The 18,945-nt window shown below is 38.1% G+C and overlaps 1 protein-coding gene across 1 annotated transcript; it reads right to left on the reverse strand.

Annotated features, from left to right (window-relative positions):
• Positions 1 to 4,174: 4,174 nt before the first annotated feature.
• Positions 4,175 to 18,893, reverse strand: LOC145500688 (DNA-directed RNA polymerase III subunit RPC4-like). The gene is made up of 14 exons (XM_081480212.1): positions 18,674 to 18,893; positions 16,127 to 16,163; positions 15,014 to 15,098; positions 14,021 to 14,064; positions 13,130 to 13,160; positions 12,321 to 12,474; positions 11,929 to 12,007; positions 11,448 to 11,505; positions 11,055 to 11,181; positions 10,054 to 10,202; positions 9,071 to 9,196; positions 8,335 to 8,420; positions 7,129 to 7,189; positions 4,175 to 6,593 (listed from the first exon to the last, which is right to left on the reverse strand). The coding sequence occupies exons 1-14, from the start codon at positions 18,750 to 18,752 to the stop codon at positions 6,483 to 6,485; spliced, it is 1,227 nt and encodes a 408-aa protein (XP_081336338.1). The 5' UTR covers positions 18,753 to 18,893; the 3' UTR covers positions 4,175 to 6,482.
• Between the last annotated feature and the right edge of the window lie 52 nt (positions 18,894 to 18,945).

Consider the following 18,945-nt stretch of genomic DNA (forward strand, 5'->3'; position numbering starts at 1 on the left):
TGGGTCAGTGGGCAGTTTTGTTAACGCGGTATGAGGAAAGAATTTGCTTTGCTCAGGGAAAACGCCGCTTAAGTAGCATTTCAGCCTGTTTACAGTGCTCATCTACTTCATTGACCGCTCTAAATATCTGCGGTACAAAGTCTGAGGTTATGACAATAAAGAAAACTTATCACCGAGGAATATAGTTTTAATTTTTTCAAGTATTTCATATTCGAATTCAAACAACAAGTTAATATGAAATTGAACCTAACGTTTTATATGATAATATCTGACATTATTGACTTTGTATTTTTCTCGAGCGATTTCTTACATGAAAACTTCTAACGTGCTTTTTTTTTCTGACCCATGAAGATGTCAACATTGTGATCACATGCTTCCTATGCGTTCTGCTTTCAATTTTTGCATGGTGAATACAAATTCAGCCTGTTACAACGCGAATTTGTCTCGCCTTTTAAGACATTCCACAAGCATTTACTCCTCCTACACATCTACATGTTAATCCTTTAACAGACATACGTGAAAATTTTTTTATTAATAAGACTTTATGAAGCAATATCGGATTTCTATGGCTTTTGCAATTGATTAAACTAATTAACTTTCGCTAATTTTCTGGTGAAAGCCTACAATAGCACTCTGATATTTAATTTTGTTCCCTATCGACTACAATTAGCTAAAAAGACCTTTCAACGCGCGGCAACCACTGATCTGTTTTGCAAACAAAAACAAAAGTTCTCAGAGCATTGAAGTGGCATCATGGTCTCTTCACAGTAATTACGGAGGTGAAGCGACCCGTTTAGGACAAACAAGCCCCCATATGCGTTCTCTACATTCCAGATCGCTTAGTTCAGTTACGAAATGAATATTTATACAACACTGACTGGTTGTGCGACTCGCTAGCTCTCTACACATGAACGCTCTCGCTCAAGTTCGCTCCACTGAATGCGGACAAAAAGAACCTGCAGTGAGTATTCATTACCGGTCACTGGGCTTTACCAACATGGTACTCTAATACGCGAGTTAGAGAGCCAAGGCGTTTAGGATATTCGATGAAAATCACTGAGCTTCGAGTATGAAGGGATTCAACCGCGGAATGGCCTTTGAAAAGGAGGTCAAAGGATTTACCAAAACACTCTTAAGTCAAGTCAGTCTGAAAGCGCGTGAGTAATCAGCAGGGGTATTAAGTTTGAAAACAAGCGTCAGACCTTTCAGCAGTGTAGCGCTCAAGCTCTGTTGCAATGAAAGAGAAAGTGCTAAAAGAAATCCAGACTGAGTGTCAGCTTAAATTAACTGCCTCCTCCGATATTCCAAGTATCTGTTAGTACATATACCTATAAAGCCTGACTGTGACAGGTTCATATTCTTTGACTTTCAAGACTTTCTGCAAAAAAATTAAAGACGCGTACTGTTTTGAGGAAGGCTTTTATAACTGTCGTGCCTCAGCGAGAGGCATTTAGAACAATAACTGCTTCAGTTTAATAAGGAAAATATAGGTGATTGGTCATTTCTGGTCTGAGGCCGGGCGCCTAGGTAATCCGATTCGCTTCGTTTCTCCATTAGTAGTCTTGTATTCTGTTTACCCCGGTAACATAGCAACAATACGACGCTAGCTTTGGTCCAGGTCTTTCCACAAATATCACGTAAAATCGCTTAAATATCTCGCCGGAAAATCTCAAAAATTTTTCTTAACATCACAAAACATTTTCTAAATATCTCGAAAAACCGTCCAAAAATCTCTTGTTTTTGTTTTAAAAATAAAACTGATCTTGAAACACTTAGGCTAAGATTTTTTAAACTTTTCTTGCAGTGGTTTTAGTGTAGCCTGCGAACAGGCTCCAAGCAAGGGCGAACTTCGGGCGAGCCCCGATCACTTCGCTCTCCGAATTCTTTAGTTTCGCGCTCGTCGGATCACTTTGCTCGCAAAACTTTTTCTCCGTCCTCGCCGGGAGTCTGTTGGTAGGCTAGTATAGCTCTTTTACTGTTACTGAGAGACCATGATCATAATCTCTTGGTGATATGGAATACATTCTTCAAGTGGGAAATCGCTGACCTGGACTGTTTCTGGCATAGTATTGACTATTGTTCCAAGAAAATAGCGAAGAAAACACCAGAGTAGGCCCAAAAAACCACAAATATTTCTAAATATCTCTAAATTTTCTAAATATATCGGAAACTTATTCCAAATATCCAAAAAAATGTCCGGATATTTGTGGAAGGGCCTACTTTGGCCTGTTGTTGTTTTGACGAAGACATTTTCGTTCATTTCAGTAATTTCTAGCCGTCCTGTAACACTTAAAGCTTATTGTTGCGACGTGTTGTAGAAAACGAACAAACTGAACTGATATAGTGCAAAATTAATCGGTATCAAGAGTATCTCTTGTCAGTATGTATCTTCAAATGCGCTTTTAAAAATATAAAACTGTGCGCTATGGAGTGGAATTAAAACTGGGATCGAGAAAGTTTGACATGAAGCAAAATTTATTATTTTATAGGTGATCTGTTTTTATATGGGGTTTAGGACTTCCTTACAGATTATCCTTTGGCTTTTTAACCATAGATTGTAATAAATAAATAAATAAATAAATAAATAAATAAATAAATAAATAAATAAATAAAAATTTTCCAAGATTTCCTAACCTGGTGAAGTGGTTCTCAATATGACTGATCAGTGCCCGGAGCCTTAGCAAGTTGCTAACTTCTGAAAGTTGTCTGAATCAAACACTCCTTAAATTGGAACCCCTAGGAATTGAATTATATTTTATGAGCACGTGTTTTCTTTAGCTAGTCTTTAGCAGGGTGGTCGCTTTTGCAACGAAAGTTCGGAGACTCCATGGATATCAATGAATGCTTCTGGAAACTAGAATTGAATTTAAAAATACAGAACATTCAGACTTCACGACTGCAGGTGTACTGTGCCGGTATATTGCTACATAGCCTACAAGAAAAAAAGAAACAATACGAAATTCAGATGACTGCATGATTTCGGAATAAGATGTCAGATAAATTATCAGTCTATAAGCTTAACACCCAAAAGTAGTGCTAACTTGTACCCGGAAGGAAGACGTCGGATAGGAAGGCCTAGGTCGACCTAGGGAAACTTGGATACAAACTGTGGAGAGGTAAAAGGGGGAGTTCGGATTCAAAGGCTGACTGGTTGTTGGTACATGTGCTAAGAACTAAGAAGCTTGGTGAGCGAAACGCAAGGCCCTATTTCCCTTGTACGGTAAAGGACATCATGATGATGGGCTTAGATTAGAAACAAAAAAATTGCTGAATGTCCAGAAAGCATGTAGGCAAGTTTCAGTTTTCCATAACTATAAGAATAATATTACCATGGGACTTGAATAAGGATCAGGTTTTAATTAAATCTTTCGTGTCTGAAGCCGAAAAGTATGGAGAACTGAAAAGGCAGTAAAAGGTGCGTGGGATTTTGTTTTGGCCTCGTCACAACAATAACATCCTCCCACAGCGCACTGAATGACGTTTGACAAAAGTTACTGTTGTTCTACAGAGGCTTATACATAAATCTGTATATTTTAAAGGGATGGTTTCACGGCTCGGCGCATGTAGAAGATGGTAACATAAGCCCATTAGATTTCACTGTTTACGGAAACAATCAAAAAGTGAGCTGGTGATTTTGGCGGAAATCTTTTTTCCTGAAAGTTTCGATGAATCGCTAAAACGCTGCGATACAGGTGATATTTCTCTTCTATATAAAGCACCACTCAATTCCATTGTTTATGAACCAATCGGATGCGAGTATTTCAATCGTGCGTATGTACAGTATGAATTCTTAGGCGCCGATGCTCAATCCTAAATTCGTCACTTCACTTCGTTTTTCTTTTTTTTTATTCGTGTTATCAGGAGCCCATGCTCCTAGTTTTATGTAACTGATCCGTCGATATCTTCCGCGTAATTTGGGCGTCAGTCATTCTACTTAGTTACCCAAATTATGGTCTGTGATTGCTGAACTACGTGTTTTAGTAAGAAAGCGAAAAAGCTACTTTATTCTGACGCCAAGTGTCCACCCTGGTATTTGATAATGTCATAATAACTACGAAATTTCCATGCTAGTGACGTCATGTTTTAGGATATAATGATATAAATTTCTGCATTCGTGTCTTGATCCTAGCTTTGTCAAGTCAGACATAAATAAAATTTCTATATTTCCGCTTTGTTAAGAATCGGTTGCTGGACTTCGTCTAGGCCTCGGCCACAGAAATAAACAAGCGGAAATTCCTTAGTTATGTTTGCTATTTTTATTTACTCAACATAAATGCTTCCCATATCAAAACTTAAATGTTTGCTTATGGCTCATGAGTGGAGATAATATTACTAGTCACGTTCGCAGACGATGAATGCTTCCCTGTAGAAGTCTGCATCCAGTGGGACTACTTCTGACCGAATAAATGATCCGACTGAAATCAATGAAACGCGAAGGGGGAACAGGTCTATGTGAAAAGGGTTCAAAACACATAGCAACTACTTTGTGGAACTTGGCACTGACTAAAACATGTCGTAAATTGTAAATGGTAAATGTTTGGCAGTCACTAAAGGTTAAGACTTTGTTCCACATTATAACGAAGAAGGGGTGAGGAAGTCCATTTACAACGACTGTAAGCGACCCCGAGGGTAAAGTTGGAAATCTAAACAGTTATTTAGGATTAAAAATTCTACATTGCAGAAAATATCCGGGTTTTGTCGTGTGGTTTTATTGGCAAACCTTTCCATTGTTGAGCGAGTGACGTGTACGGAAGGGAATATTTAGGCCTTCATGTTGAAGGACGTAGAGAACTAAGAGGAAATGGCTAATCTGCTTGTAGGAAGTCTCGGAGAAGATTGGAGAGATAATCTGAAACCATTTAACCTAAGTACATCTACTCTCTTTCAGGAAAACTTTCGCCTTTAAATTTCCCTTCGAATCTTCTTTCGGGGGTTGAGCGTATTAAGAAACAAATATTTCTGTCTAGCGCGCTGTCGGTTTTGGTTTCCGTTTTTGTTGTTCCTATTCCGGTCACGTTTTCATACCAGAATAGTCATAATAGTAATATAAGGATAAAATTCTTGCAACGTGGAATACTGAACGAGCCCAAGCAACAGCTCTTCTAAGGGGTGGACCATTTCACTTTTGAGGGTGGGTTGGGTGATTTGGTATCATGATTTTTTTTAACTCTTTCATGCTCAGTGAATTTTGTTTGCATGGTTTTTTCCTTCCGTGTAACAAGGTTTTTCTTTCGGCTCACCGAACGTGCGTGAATTTTTTTCGGCAGTGGTAGGGTCGTGTGCATGAATTTCTTTTTGGGTGCAAGCATACTTTATGCATGTATATATTTTTTTTCAAAATCACCCAGCTTCCCTTCACAGGTCAAATTTTCCACCCCATGTTCCGTTCAAAACACTTCGATTGATGCGGATATTCTCTGTAATATTTTTATCCGCGCGCTAATGTCTTCTACAAGATATAACATCGAGTTTTGGGAGGACTAAAAATAACTCGTGATGTCCTAAAAAGACGGAAATATTTCCTGTTTCTTTGTGTAAATATAGTTTTATTTTTATTTTTAAGACCGATATCAAAGGATCGTAGGTCAAGAACGAAAACCTAAAATAAAAAACTGTTGTCAGCGCTTAGATCACGCTACTTTGGACAACTCTAATAATAGTACAGTAAAACACGGTTAATTCTACGTGTAAGGGCTCTAAACACCTCTATGGCCACAGAAAAGAGTTCTATAAATTTAAAAGAACATCTTGGAGCTGTCACTGTACAGGGACCTACGTAGCACACTGTCTCGCCTGCCCAGCGGGTCTGGACTATGGTCAAGATTTTCACCATCAATTCAATTCAATTCCAAACAATGAGAAGTGACGCGTTTTTTAACCGAGGGCTAAGACCTGGGACTTGACTACATTTACTGATTGTAGAAGCAGAGAAATGGACTGAAACTTTAAATAGCTGAGATTTCAGCACCTCGATAAAGACCCTCTCTGTATTGCAACTGATCTCAAGTAATCTTCCATTGTGCCCAGAAACAAGACCATCCAGCTTGTCAGATCAACGCTCCTTTATTTGGCTATTCATCGACAAGTAAATATTTCGTGGTCATTCACAAGCTTTCAACAATTACCAAACCTAGTGAGACCACGCTCTGAATTGTAGACAACATCCTAATGCCTCGGAACAGGAACTGAGCTGATATATCAACACGTTCAACTCCAGAAGTAAGCCATTTTCTGAGTTAACGATACACTCGGGTGAACAATTCAAGCATGATACCAGAAAAAAGCGTTTTTCTTCTGGTTCCAGGAACCCTTAGTAACAGTAACTGTTCTTGTCTCTTGTATGCTCGATAGCCGTGCAGAAACTCTGAATTTCAGAAGAGTTTTTAATACTCTCAAGCATACCCATGCTTGTCCGATGTAAGGAATTCTTTAATAACCTAGCCATAACTCCTTCACCACGGTACATGTTTGCTTCCTTACTGTCACGTTGAAAGAAGTTGTTCAAAGTCTGGTGTGCAAATCAAGCGGTGATTCACATGCCCAAGACATATCATCTCTGAGCGGCTCTCCTCAGTATGAACAGCTACAACATCCTGGAACGGAAAAACACTCCTTATGAAAAACAATGGTTTTTGAAATATAACCTATCATTTGTTTTCTTCCGCGTTGACACACGATCTGGGGAAGTCCTGCAGGGCATTTTCGCTGGTGTTTTGAGTCAAAGAACAACCAGTAGTTGTTGTAAGTCTGTGATTGTTTAGCATGTGTAGCTTGCGGGATTTCTCGCGCGAGTGCTTTTTTTCCGGTGCCGCGAACGTGAGGGGCCGTGGCTGCAAGGGAACTTACGCGAGCGAGAAAACTCCCAACTTGACTACTCGCCATTCTCCTCGTGGCTTCGCCGCTTTAGTCAGAGGCTCAGCCGCGGGCGAAATCCAACTAGCCAGAAGGCTGGTGAGTGTTCCTTCAATTGTCTTTGAAATTGTCTATTGCTCTCTTCGTTTTGATATCTGAATCTAACCTTGAACTGTCAAGACATCGTTTTATTAGCATTAACAGAAGCATATCCTTCTGGTATCATGACCACTCTTACTTTAGCAATCTTTTAACAGATAACAACAGCTACTTTACCTGTAAAAAGCCACACGGTGTTCCCATAGTAACATCAAGAGACACATCACCCATTAACAGTCTGCAAGGCAAATCATCACAGCACGGTTATATTTATACTTAGCTTGATTTAAGTGTTTTAATATGTATTTTCATAGATTTTCACATATACATGGCTATAGTTTTTTTACATCTGTATTTAATTTTTTGATTATTTGAGGGCCACGAGTTTTTTAGATTTTAGCTATTTAGTGTTACCCTCACTAAATAAAGTGTTTACTTACTAACTTACTATCTTACTTACGGTTCATCAAAAGCTGATTAAAGCTAATCCGGGATTTAAAGTCAATCCAGGTCATTTACTAGTGTTGTTTCAAAGCGTTCTTACAGCGAAGCTATTTAAAGCCTGGTTCTCAGTTGCAACGCAAGCATAAGCATAAACACGAGCATATTAAAGAAGTTTATGCGCTGGTGAGGATGGCTGCGACATAAGCATAGGCATAACAATATCAAAACCTTACGTTCTTCTTATGCTTCTCTTATGTTCAATGAGGACATGGTTGACAGAAGCATAAAGTGCTCGCTGATTGGCTGATAGTCCTATGCTTATGCCAACATGTCCTCACTGCACACAATAGCGACATAGGCATGAGAAGAACGCAAGGTTTTGATATCCTTATGCTTATGCTTATGTCGTGGGCGTCCTCACTAGTGCATAAGCTTCTTTTATGCTTATGCTTAGGACTAGTAATATCTTCTAACGCAGAAACATTTTCTCGAACAGAAATTTGGAAGAACGAGAAATGCTGTGGGAACATAAGCCGTAGGGTTGTTTTAGCTATTTTGCCTGAGATGACATAAACCCGATAAGTCACGCTCAATGCCTTACTACGATGATCAAGGAACGAAGAAGGTTATACCACAAGGTGCACTACTCAAGACCTTCTTCCACAACCTTGTTTCCAGGGTCTCTCTCTACCCGCCCCCAAGAGCGAGAGAAAAGAGGGGCGGGGAGAAAGAGACCCTGGGAACGAGGTTGCTTCTTTAAGCCACAGACCCTCCGTTATTCTGATTCCTTCCGCGGGCCGGCAGGGTAGGCCCGTAGTGGAGTACCGTTACTGACGACAGTGGCGAGTTCGCTTGTGGAATACTTACTTGCCACAGAAAAACAAGAGGAGTGAGTGAGGTTACAATAAGAACAGAGACGTTCATTGTTTTTCCCCATACCTTGCTTTACCAGACCTAAGTATTTGAAGTTTACCAATGTAACCTTCGGAAGCATCTTTGAGTGACAACTTTTTGGGTTCTTTGGGCTGAAACAAAAAAAATCAACATCCAAAAAGTCAACAGCTCGACCCTGTTACACCTGTTAAATGTTATGGTTTAAACATGGACCCATTTGAAAGAGTTTTTTGTTGAGGTTAGAGTTAGGATTGAAAGACAAAAGCACGAATAGAACACAGCCTTACTATTCTTCAGTCATGGCTGGAACTCATTCATTCATTCTGTCAATCTGCCTTTATTATCTCAACGCGAATATTTTAGTAGAGTTCCAGCAAGATCTATAGGTTCTAGAACATCACACGCTAACTGCATTACCTTGCCTAGCGTTTGGCATGTCGAGAACTACACTGTATGGGGCGAGAGCAAAAACACGCCGGAGAAGGGGGTGACGCCTGCTGCCCGGCCAGCTAGTTCTCTCGTCGTTCGTTCACCATTGCCTAAAACCTGCCCACCCACCCACCCTTGAGCTAGCATTTCGAGTGGGTATCAAGACATCGTTTTTCATTCTGCGAGGTCCATGTTTTGGGCTCTAGGTTTTCATGTGCAAGTTAGTTGATCAGGTTTTCAATACAGTCAGTTGTTATGAATGAATTTTTTTTTCTTGTCCGCTATATTGTTTAATAAGGTCATGTAGTGTCATTTGGTTCCGCATGGCATTTAGTTGTGTGTGAGTACAAACCTTTTCTGGTGTAGCTGTCTGGTCATTGGGTGATTCCTCTACAGACATGGGCTCCTCTTGATTGCCAGAAGTTAGCTTGATAGGCAACACATCAGGAAACTGGAAAAACAACAGCTTCCGGTCTCCCTGTAAAAACGGTGAAACCTCGTCATTTAAAAGTTACTAGGCATTCAAAAGTGTTACAAAATAGTAAGTCTTAACATTTCTTCCACCTCAATCCCAGTAGCGAAAGGCTAGAAAAAATAACCTCAAAAAAGGGACTGGGGTGATTGTAGGGAATTTTGAAAGGAACCCCTGAAAGAAACCAAGAAGTACCAGTTCTAAAGCATTTTCGTAATTTCTAGTTGAGATAAACAAGACTGCGTTGAAAATCTTCTCTGACTGGTAAGTGTAGCAGAATACCCTAAAAAGTACTGTGATAACTCCAGTAGTGGTAATTTAAGATTTTACTGCTTAGCTGGAAGGATTTCCTGCACAAGTGATTAGTTTTAGTGGGGAGTATCCAAAGAGAGAAGTGCCGTCACGAAGCCCTTGCCAAGTGAGAGACTGCCAGCTATGCAGGATCTCATGATAAAAACACCCGAGAGGTGGTACCAAGCCATTATTTTTTCATTGGAGTCCTTACGCTAATAAAAGACGATTTCGGAAAACATTTAAGCAAGAAAATCGACGTAAGTAAAGTAACGTGACGTTTCAATGACTTCATGTCATTATTGTTGAATGAAGAAATTAAAAATAACGACAAGGCATATTTATAGTACTATAAATATGCCTTTATAGTCATAGTACTATATATGCCCTGCTGTTATTTTTAGTTTATTCATTTAACATTGATGACATGAAGTCGTCGAAGCGTCATGTTACTTTACTTACGTTAAGTCCTTACACTCCCAAACATAGAACTTAGTAGTCTACTTAGATACCGACAAAACCACACATTTCTTGTAAAAGACATACACTCAGCAGTTTCACTGCATCCATACCACTGATGCAGCTGACAACATATTTGAAAGTGTCATTTCATCTGAAACTTCCTTTTTTATAGGTACTTGTTTCACTGGCTTTTTGAGTGTTTCCACAGGAGAAGCTTTTCCAGAATCAACCAAGTCTACCTCCATAGGTTCACTTTTCCCTACCAAAGCAGTTTTGAGAGAGAATATAACTTTGAGTTTGAAAAAAGCACACTGAATCCTAATACCGGTAATATAAGTCCACATGACTGCACCAGAGAGTGGTTCTCAGCTTAGGATGCATTGGATAAGTTAATAACAATGGTAGTGGGATATGTAACACGACATTTAACCCAATTCACTTTGAATCACAGTAAGCATCAAGCATTAACACCTGCATTTCCTGCACAGGACAATTTACTTCCTCATGGTACCTAAATATTTAATCCTCCACCCACCCAAGTGTAGAAATAGTGGTGGATTGGGTAAGACAAGTGCTGGGGATAGCCTGCAATTTGACTAGGATTGGTTAAAGTATTAGCAATGCTCAGTATTTCCACCCGTTTATGCTAATTGAGATATCCCAAGAAGAGCCATTAAAATTACTAATTAGCTAAAACATGAAGTGCCATTTTTTAGCAGTGCGTAGTGGTTCACCAGGTTTCTGCCGTTTATCTCCAGTCACCAGGTCAGTGTAAGTTCAATAATGGTTTCTGAAGATGCATAGAATGAACAACCACTGCAATTAATGCTGGCTCAACTTCTGATTTCAGAGGAGTTGATTCTTGGTGCTGACCAAAAGGATTGTGGTCTCCGGGAACAAGACTATCACCCAGCATTTTGTGAGGCTGGCAAAGCACTTCACTGGCAGTCATTTACAGTCTGATATCTTATAGTCAGATTAAAGGACTTTACTTGCCCATGACTACAGTGTAAAGATCTCAGCCACTGGTTTAAACCCAGATTTCTAACCATAAGTTTACTCCACCTCTTACAAAATGACCAATTTTATGAAAACCAATATAAAATTGCACCTTTTACATCAGTCTCCAATGCAGCAGATTCAGCTTCTTTCTCCTTCATTCTTAAAGCATGGAAAGTTAATGGTAGCTGCACAGGCATAGCTCCAGCATCACTCTCCACATCATCATCTATATTCCCCTAGATTACATGAGATAACAAGTTTCAGTCATTAAAGCTCCCTTCTTTTACTAATGTGAGAAATCAAGACAGGGGTTGTTCCCGTCAGCTGTAAAGTGTATGCCTAGCTAACAATGACTTGAAATTGTTACGAAAAACTTAGGTGTTGGTTACTAGTCAGCAGAGTTTAAAAATTTGACAGCTCAGACAGTCAGCCAATGCTCAATAATAATACATACATGTATATATAGCCACTATTAAAGGTAAGAAACATGCTTTGAACTTACACTTGTCTGCAGCATCTTAAGAACCTTTTTAGATTCGTCCTCGTCGACCTCATCACCCCTACAAAAACATTTGCAAAAGTAAGCATAATTTGTAAAATAAGATATAGTGGCAATATTGAAAGCCACAAACCCAGATGTTATGAAGACAAACATTGCTGATTTGATTGTGGCAATTAGTAGAACTCTGTGGATGAATATCTGGTGTGTTATCATTCAAATGAAAGCTATTAAACACAAATTATGTATCAGTTAAAGCAAACTTTTTGTTCATTATCAATAATTAAATTTTATTTCTCAATGTACGCTAAATTACAGTTTACTAGTCTCATGCATGTTGCATGCATGTTGACAAGAATTACCAGCAGCACTGTAATTTTTTTTCTAGAATAGCAGTTGATGCTAGGTTACTGAGACCATTGTAAAACAAAAGAAGGCAGTTCATTTATTGTAGACGTTTGGCCTTGTTACACTAAAACATTACCTTTCTTTCTTAATTTTTACACCAGAAACACCATCTCTTCCTCCAGATGAACCAAAACTTGTAGTAGAAACTACTTGTCCTGGACATGGACAGAAAGTTTAAACATGAATGAAATTGTCATTGGTATTAAAATATAAAACTTCGCAAAGTTGTTCTAAAAAATTGTTTGTTCTCTAGGAATTTTCAAACTAAAAATTAAACAAAACAACAATTGAACATGGAAAACTGAACTTCATCAATAGTGACCAAAAGTGATATCTGATATGACTAGGCACTAGTAGTTACTACTTCTTTGGCAAACATGAAACCAAACCATTCAAGGAAGAAAAGGACCCCAGTAGGCAACAAAGATTTGCACCCTGCTAATACACCATCATAACATTTATCCTTACCAATTCTCTGCTTTTCAACAGGACCCACTCCCATGGAAAAAATTGACGATGCCTGGACAATGTTTGGCTTGCCCCTATCCCCTCTGCCCCTTCCTCGGCCCTCGCCACGCCCTCTGCCCCTTCCTCCATCTCGTCGTCTTCTCTCTCCGGAATTCTGATCAACAATAAACATCAGACAGTCTTGATTACTATTTTTTGCGGTTAATTTTGAACTCTTGCATTTGAAATTATTTGACTGTGGAACAATTTCCATAGACATGCTATTTAGTTCTAGTTACTAGCTATAAGTTAGTTTCCATTCAGAAAATAACAAAGGTTCACCCTTTGAAATTTGTTGCCTTGCAGTAGGAAATATAAGTTAGGAGTAATTGCTACCAATCATAACCATTTGCAGATCTGGGCTTAACTTGCGGACATCTCCTTATAGAAACAGTGCTCCTAGTTCCAGCTTTAACAATCCCTTAAATAAATCCATTTTGTGTCCATTTCATGTACTAAATGGCCACCTTGCTAACACTGGGAAAATGGAGTTTGACCGTTTTTACTGTCTTGTGGAAATACAAAAAAGGCATTATCTACAGTCTTATCATATACAATGTAGTACTTTATTTACTTTTTTCTATATGTGTGGTGAACAAATAAAAAGCTCTGATAGCAGGCATTTTATTTCTTGGAATACAAGAGGTGAGTGAAAGCGTGCTGCATGCAAGATGTAAGCTTTTGTATATCTTTCACACTCCCAGAAAGGAAGTATTACTGCCATGTAGGCTAAGATCAATACACTACATTTGGTTGCCTGCCTTTCTTACCCCTGCTGTTGGTGAGGCATCATCTTTTGGCCTAAAAATATAACAAAAATTGTTCGCAATCTGTGCTGCCAAATACTATCAATAAAATAGAACAAAGTTCAAATAGTGAGAACATTGTTACTTCAAGATTTAACAGCCCTTTTTATTATTACTTTCAAAGAATTGTTAACATCAGGTTGTTGAAACATGCCCCTCACATGGGCCAGCCTGACATATTATAATTAGACATGTAAATTACATGAAAATATGCACATCACTGGAATATTAAATATTTCAAGAATGTATACTTAAAATAGTAAAATTATATTACATTTTGTAGCTTTTCATCGAAAAATAACACAGTACTGTATGAACCAAAAACATAAAATTTATCGAAAGAAGCAGTGTCAGAAAACCAAAGAAAGTATTGTCTTAAATATCCATCACCAGTATGTTACCCTCCGTTTTTAGAAAGAAGAAATTTCACAATTTTGAAGTTGCTACTTCTGGGGTTATTACGTTATTTTACAGTTTTAGTAGAGTCAGTGCCAAACACAACTTCGAATGTTTACTGTAACCTGCTTGGGGAAAATGGTTTTCACTTGAGTGTCAAAAAGTATTACCACACTACACAATATTGGTTTAAAAAACTCATGCCACTTTTTCGTCCAATCATAAGGAAAACAAAAAAGAACTGTGACTGGTTTGCTCATGTTTTCCTGTGATTTCTCATTTAAGCTACATGTAATTTACTTTACATTTTGAATGGTTCATTGGATTGTTGGTGTCCTGTGTGATTGGCCAGCTCTAATGACTAATTGGTTTTGGTTTTATGACACTCAACTGAAAACTGTACCACTACTTAATAAAGTACTTAAAAACAGAATGTCATCTGTAATCAAAGTGGCTTACTCCTGCTTGGTTCTTCTGGTGGGGATGTTTGGAGTAAAAGTTCTCTGTAAAAACAAAAGTGAAAGCAGTTAGAACAATGCAGCTATTATTTGGTTCGTGATCTTTGGGCAACACTTCTTCCCACTGATGGCTGAACCCATACCACAATACTGAGTGCAGCATAGCCAATGATACTGTAGCTTTGTTCATATATTCCCAGGGCTGCAAATAACAATTGGTTATCAGACATTGGCCGAACAAAATTTGCTCGTGTCTGACGAAATCCCAACTGTGGATGGACATGATGTCCAGACAATTTTTTATCGTTTAAATCATTTCACGGTAAGGATGAATAAAAAAATAATATACCGTGATGGTGATATCTGACCACAATTTGTTTTGTCTGACCAAGATGGTGTCTTAGTAGCTAGGACATGTGTCCTTTCTAGCGAAAAAAATTATTTGCAGCCCTGTATTTCTGAGTAAATTGTGCCAAAATTTGTCTATTACACCAATAATATATTGATCAAAGGTCATGCCAGTTGTCTTATATAGTCACGGTGATACCAAACATCAGGATCTTAATGATGTCTCCTTCTGAATTAGAGAAACACCCGACATCAAAACAAAACAATGACAGCTTCAACCACATCAAGCACGTCCAATGAGAAGACTAATATATGGAAAAGAATATTACAAGTACTAACAGGCATGCGAGTCCAAGAATTAATTGAAGTAGTCTTAGCATTTAAATGTAAGTAAAAAACAAAATAATTTACTTTTTTTGCCTATGGCTCTGAAAGTGGTTGGGGTAAAAACAGAAGGAAATGAATGTGGCATGGGGTTAAGAAGCTGTTAGTGGGGATAAGTATTGGACAATGACACAAGCAATGTATGCATTTAAGATACTAACACTAACAAAAGTCACTTGCATGTAATTGCTGCCAAAAACAGATTTTATGTGCAAGAAATTGACTCCTGAACTTTACAGTTGTGTATTTATACATTCATCACCTTTGGAGTTGCACTCAAAGAAAGCTTTGGTGATGCACCAAGAGTCAAATCTCTTGCTGGTCTAAGTGATGGCAATCTACCAGGACTGGAATAAAACACAATACAATGAAAATTAAAGTGAAAATAACCTCAAAATATTAAAAAAAAATAAAATTATTGTTAATCACCATGCAAGCACTAATGCATGGAAATAAAATACTTCACTTTCATACATTACACGCATGTTTCACTGATAAAAGGTAACTTAAAACCACTGAGAACTTATTCTCTTGATTCAAACTCGCTAGCCTATGCTGGCTGTGTGAAAAAAACTTTGTCTTAGCTCAAGTGATTGCTTTCTCAGGCAGACACATTTAACTGTTGGCCTGTTTTCCTTCACCACCACACTTCATATTGATGGGGATTTATTGAAATTAAAATTGTTGAAAATGTTTGAGCATCACAGAAAGAATTTCAGTCATTATACTATCTGCTAGTATTCTGACTTGTTAAGTTGCTTCACTCCCACACTATTCTCTTGTTCTTCCAATAGACTACATAATCAAACCACTTATTACATAAACACAGGTGAGCTTCTGCAAAAAAAAAGTGCATCTTCACATGTGGTCCATGTGAAAATGACATTGTTATCTTCACACATGAAAAGATCACTGTTGATATATGGCCGGTTACATAATAAATTACACCTTCCGCAGCACAAGTGAAATCATTTTGTATTTCATTGGTGTTTATATTAATAAATAGGACATTACACGGCCGCTTGGAGATATGAAGTTTCTTTCAAGTGTTCAACACTCGAAGAGAAATGATTTCGTAACTCCATGTTCATTGTAATATCCTCTATTTAACCGTCAGAGTGAATGCCCTGCGGGATCTTCAAAGTCTTGCAAAAGATCCTAAAAGATAGGGCACTTTCAAGAATCCTTAAAAATGACTAGTACTCTGCAAGAATGCAAAAGATCTTAGGGGACTACCAGTACAATAATTATACTGGTAGTCCCCTAAGATCTTTATCTTTGCTTAATTATTAAGCAAAGATTCTTATGAAGCTCCTTGAATATCCTCGCTAGAAAATTCCCACCAAAGGTATCAAGTTGATAATCAAGTTCCTACCTGGGTGAAGCACTGTTTAACTGTCTTGACAACAAAGCTGAAAAATATGCAACAAATTAAAGAGACGTTTGATAAACACTTTGTAATCTTCTCCCCATGATGGCCTTTCCAATGACATAAATGACATTAATGAAAATAAATACAGAGCTCTACTTTTATACAATCACGTACAGTACTGAATGATGTAATTACCATCAGTAACGATTTGATTTAGCACCTTCCTTCCAGTAAGTGCTGTCATTTTTAATATTAAGCACTCTCCATTGAGTGTCGTCATTTTTAAAAGCATGCATATAATTTTTCAATAAGCACCCAATTCCAAAAAGTGCTCCCATGGCAATTCTCCCTGTAATATTCTGTTGCATTAAAGATTTCAAAACAAGCGCAATGTTTCAGCCAGAAAATTTTACTTCAGGGCCAAAGTGGCCCCAAAGACTTTTTTTAGGAAAAGGGCCAATAATTAAAGAATAATTGGTACAAAATAGTCGCCAAATGCAAATTTTTGGTTGCCGGATACTAGTATGAAGGATCCGTGCATTACGAGAGAGTATGTAATCCATAGGCATACATGTACATGACAAAGTCAAGGATCAAGAGTTTGCAATGCATTATAGGGCGATTTCAAACACGGTCAGCAATTTGGAAGTTTGCTGATGTGAGAGAGTCAATACAGCAAAGCAAAAGGATGGATTGACTGTTTTTCTTATGTTGAATGTTTTAGAAGCAAAGATCTTTCAATATGTTTTTCTAGGACACACTGTGTGAGAAAATAACTGTTATTGATTAGCAACACAGAGAAATGTAGTCACCATTTAATATGGTGACTAAACCATAATTTTTGGTCACCAAGGATGAAATGTTAGTTGCATTGACGGAATGATGACAGTATCAACCGTATAAATTTTGAGCCCTGGGATGGCTTTTAAAATACTATGCCTGTGTTAAGCCTGCAGCCTTGTAAAACGAAAGGGCTTAATTGGCTCTTTTCTCATTTTTCTAGGGACCATCTCTAATTACAATACGGGATTCCTGCAATAGCCCGGTCTGGCAGAAACACTGCAAGCGTCTCATAAGTGTGAGAAATAAGCGATCAATACATGTCCCTAACAGAGAAGAAACACTGGCAACTGACCTCGAAACTGATATGCCCTTTGATGGCTTCCTTCTCAAGTTTTCCTACAGTTTTTACAACTTTTGGAAAGCACTACTGACTCTTTCACTCTAAAGGGCTTCTCTAAAGACTTTAAATTTCGAAATTTGATACAAATATGATTAATTAGTAATTGGACCTTGTGTTATACAATTCAGGGAGAAATCATGCTTGTAACTTCAAATCAGCTTCGAGCTCATCTGATTTTGAAATTACTTATGCGATTACTCCCTAAATTGTACTCCAGTTGGTCTCATTACTATTACTTATTATTATTATTATTATTATTATTACCATTATTATTGTTGTTGTTATTATTATTATTATATTTGAGGAATTGTATTGGTAAGGCATATTGCATGCCAACCTAGTGTCACACTACATGTTTGAATTGTGTAACCCTTCTTGAGTAAAAAACAATTTTGTAATAACAATTTTTAAAAAGAAAACAACATTTCTCATTTTACAAATGTTTCGACATTCCTATGTAATCTCCAGTTGCAAATGTTCAACTGTTGTACGTTTGAATTTTCATTGTATACATGATTATGTTAATTTTGCAATAACTTGATTACTGATCTCAAGCTCAAGGTTCTATCTGATCAAAACTAATGAAAAAACTTTCATGCACTTTCTTATGCCTGCAGCAATACTGTGAAATATAACAGAAACTAGCTTTGTACTACCTTGTGACACTTATGACAGCTTATGACAGTGACTAGTCAGACAGAAAAGGCAATAATAAAGTTAGCAAATGCAAGTTGAAGAAATATTTATTTGGGAATAGGCGAAAGAATTTGTCACGCTCGATTGCACCAATTCCGCTACTAGAGGACCATTAGTCCTCTAGTAGCGTAGCCAATTAAAATGCAGGATTTGCATTAGTCCACTAGTTGGGTGATACTAATTAACAATTAGACCCGTAGCCTGCAAGGGCTATGGGACAATAGCCCATGAGGCGAAGCTGAATGGGCTATTGACCCGTGGCCCTTGAGGGCGAAGGGTCTAATTGTTTTAGTATTACCCAACTAGTCGGACAGAAAAGGCAATAATAAAGTTAGCAATTGCAAGTTGAAGAAATATTTGTTTGGGAATAAAACGAAAGAAAGCGTCACGTTCGATTGCGCCAATTTCGCTACTCGAGGACTATTACTAATAGTCCTCTACTAGTGTAGCCAATTAAAATGCAGGATTTGCATTAGTCCACTAGTTGGGTGATACTAATGAGTAATAACACCTTGTGATATTTGTTGACATCTTATCTGATACCCCGTGATACCTTGTGACATCTTAGTGATGTTTTTTTTAGCTCATCGTTGTGTCGCAAAAAAAACCTGTGATGTCTTGTGACAGTCACAACTTATGGAACCCAATCCCCTAGTATCAAGTGGACAAACCTCTGGCTCCCAATAACGGCGTCTTTCTTGAAGCACTGGGTATTTCTTTAGCAGCGTCTCCATCTTTTCCAGACATCATTACTCAGAATATTGCTGAAGGAAGGTTATCTTGTTCTATTTGTTCTCCAACCTCTTAAGACGCTGAGGCGAAGTCTTGGCGATTTTGCGGAAGATCATCGTGAGCCAGTAGCCATTGTTGGTCCCATATGAGTCGAGAGGTCGCGGTCGCAACAAGTAAGGACAGCGGTCACATCTTTGGCCGGTTTAGCTTC

The sequence above is a fragment of the Orbicella franksi genome, chromosome 10, assembly GCF_964199315.1.
Source record: "Orbicella franksi chromosome 10, jaOrbFran1.1, whole genome shotgun sequence".
In the NCBI taxonomy this organism is placed as follows: domain Eukaryota; kingdom Metazoa; phylum Cnidaria; class Anthozoa; order Scleractinia; family Merulinidae; genus Orbicella; species Orbicella franksi.

What these genes read in the sequence shown, in the direction of transcription:
- LOC145500688 (XM_081480212.1), bottom strand. Translation starts at nt 18,752, where the DNA reads ATGATGTCTGGAAAAGATGGAGACGCTGCTAAAGAAATACCCAGTGCT. An exon ending in CTTTGAGTGCAACTCCAAAG is followed by an intron (nt 14,065 to 15,013) that starts GTGATGAATGTA and finishes TTGTTTTTACAG; the next exon opens with AGAACTTTTACTCCAAACAT. An exon ending in ATGCCTCACCAACAGCAGGG is followed by an intron (nt 12,475 to 13,129) that starts GTAAGAAAGGCA and finishes ATTGTTGATCAG; the next exon opens with AATTCCGGAGAGAGAAGACG.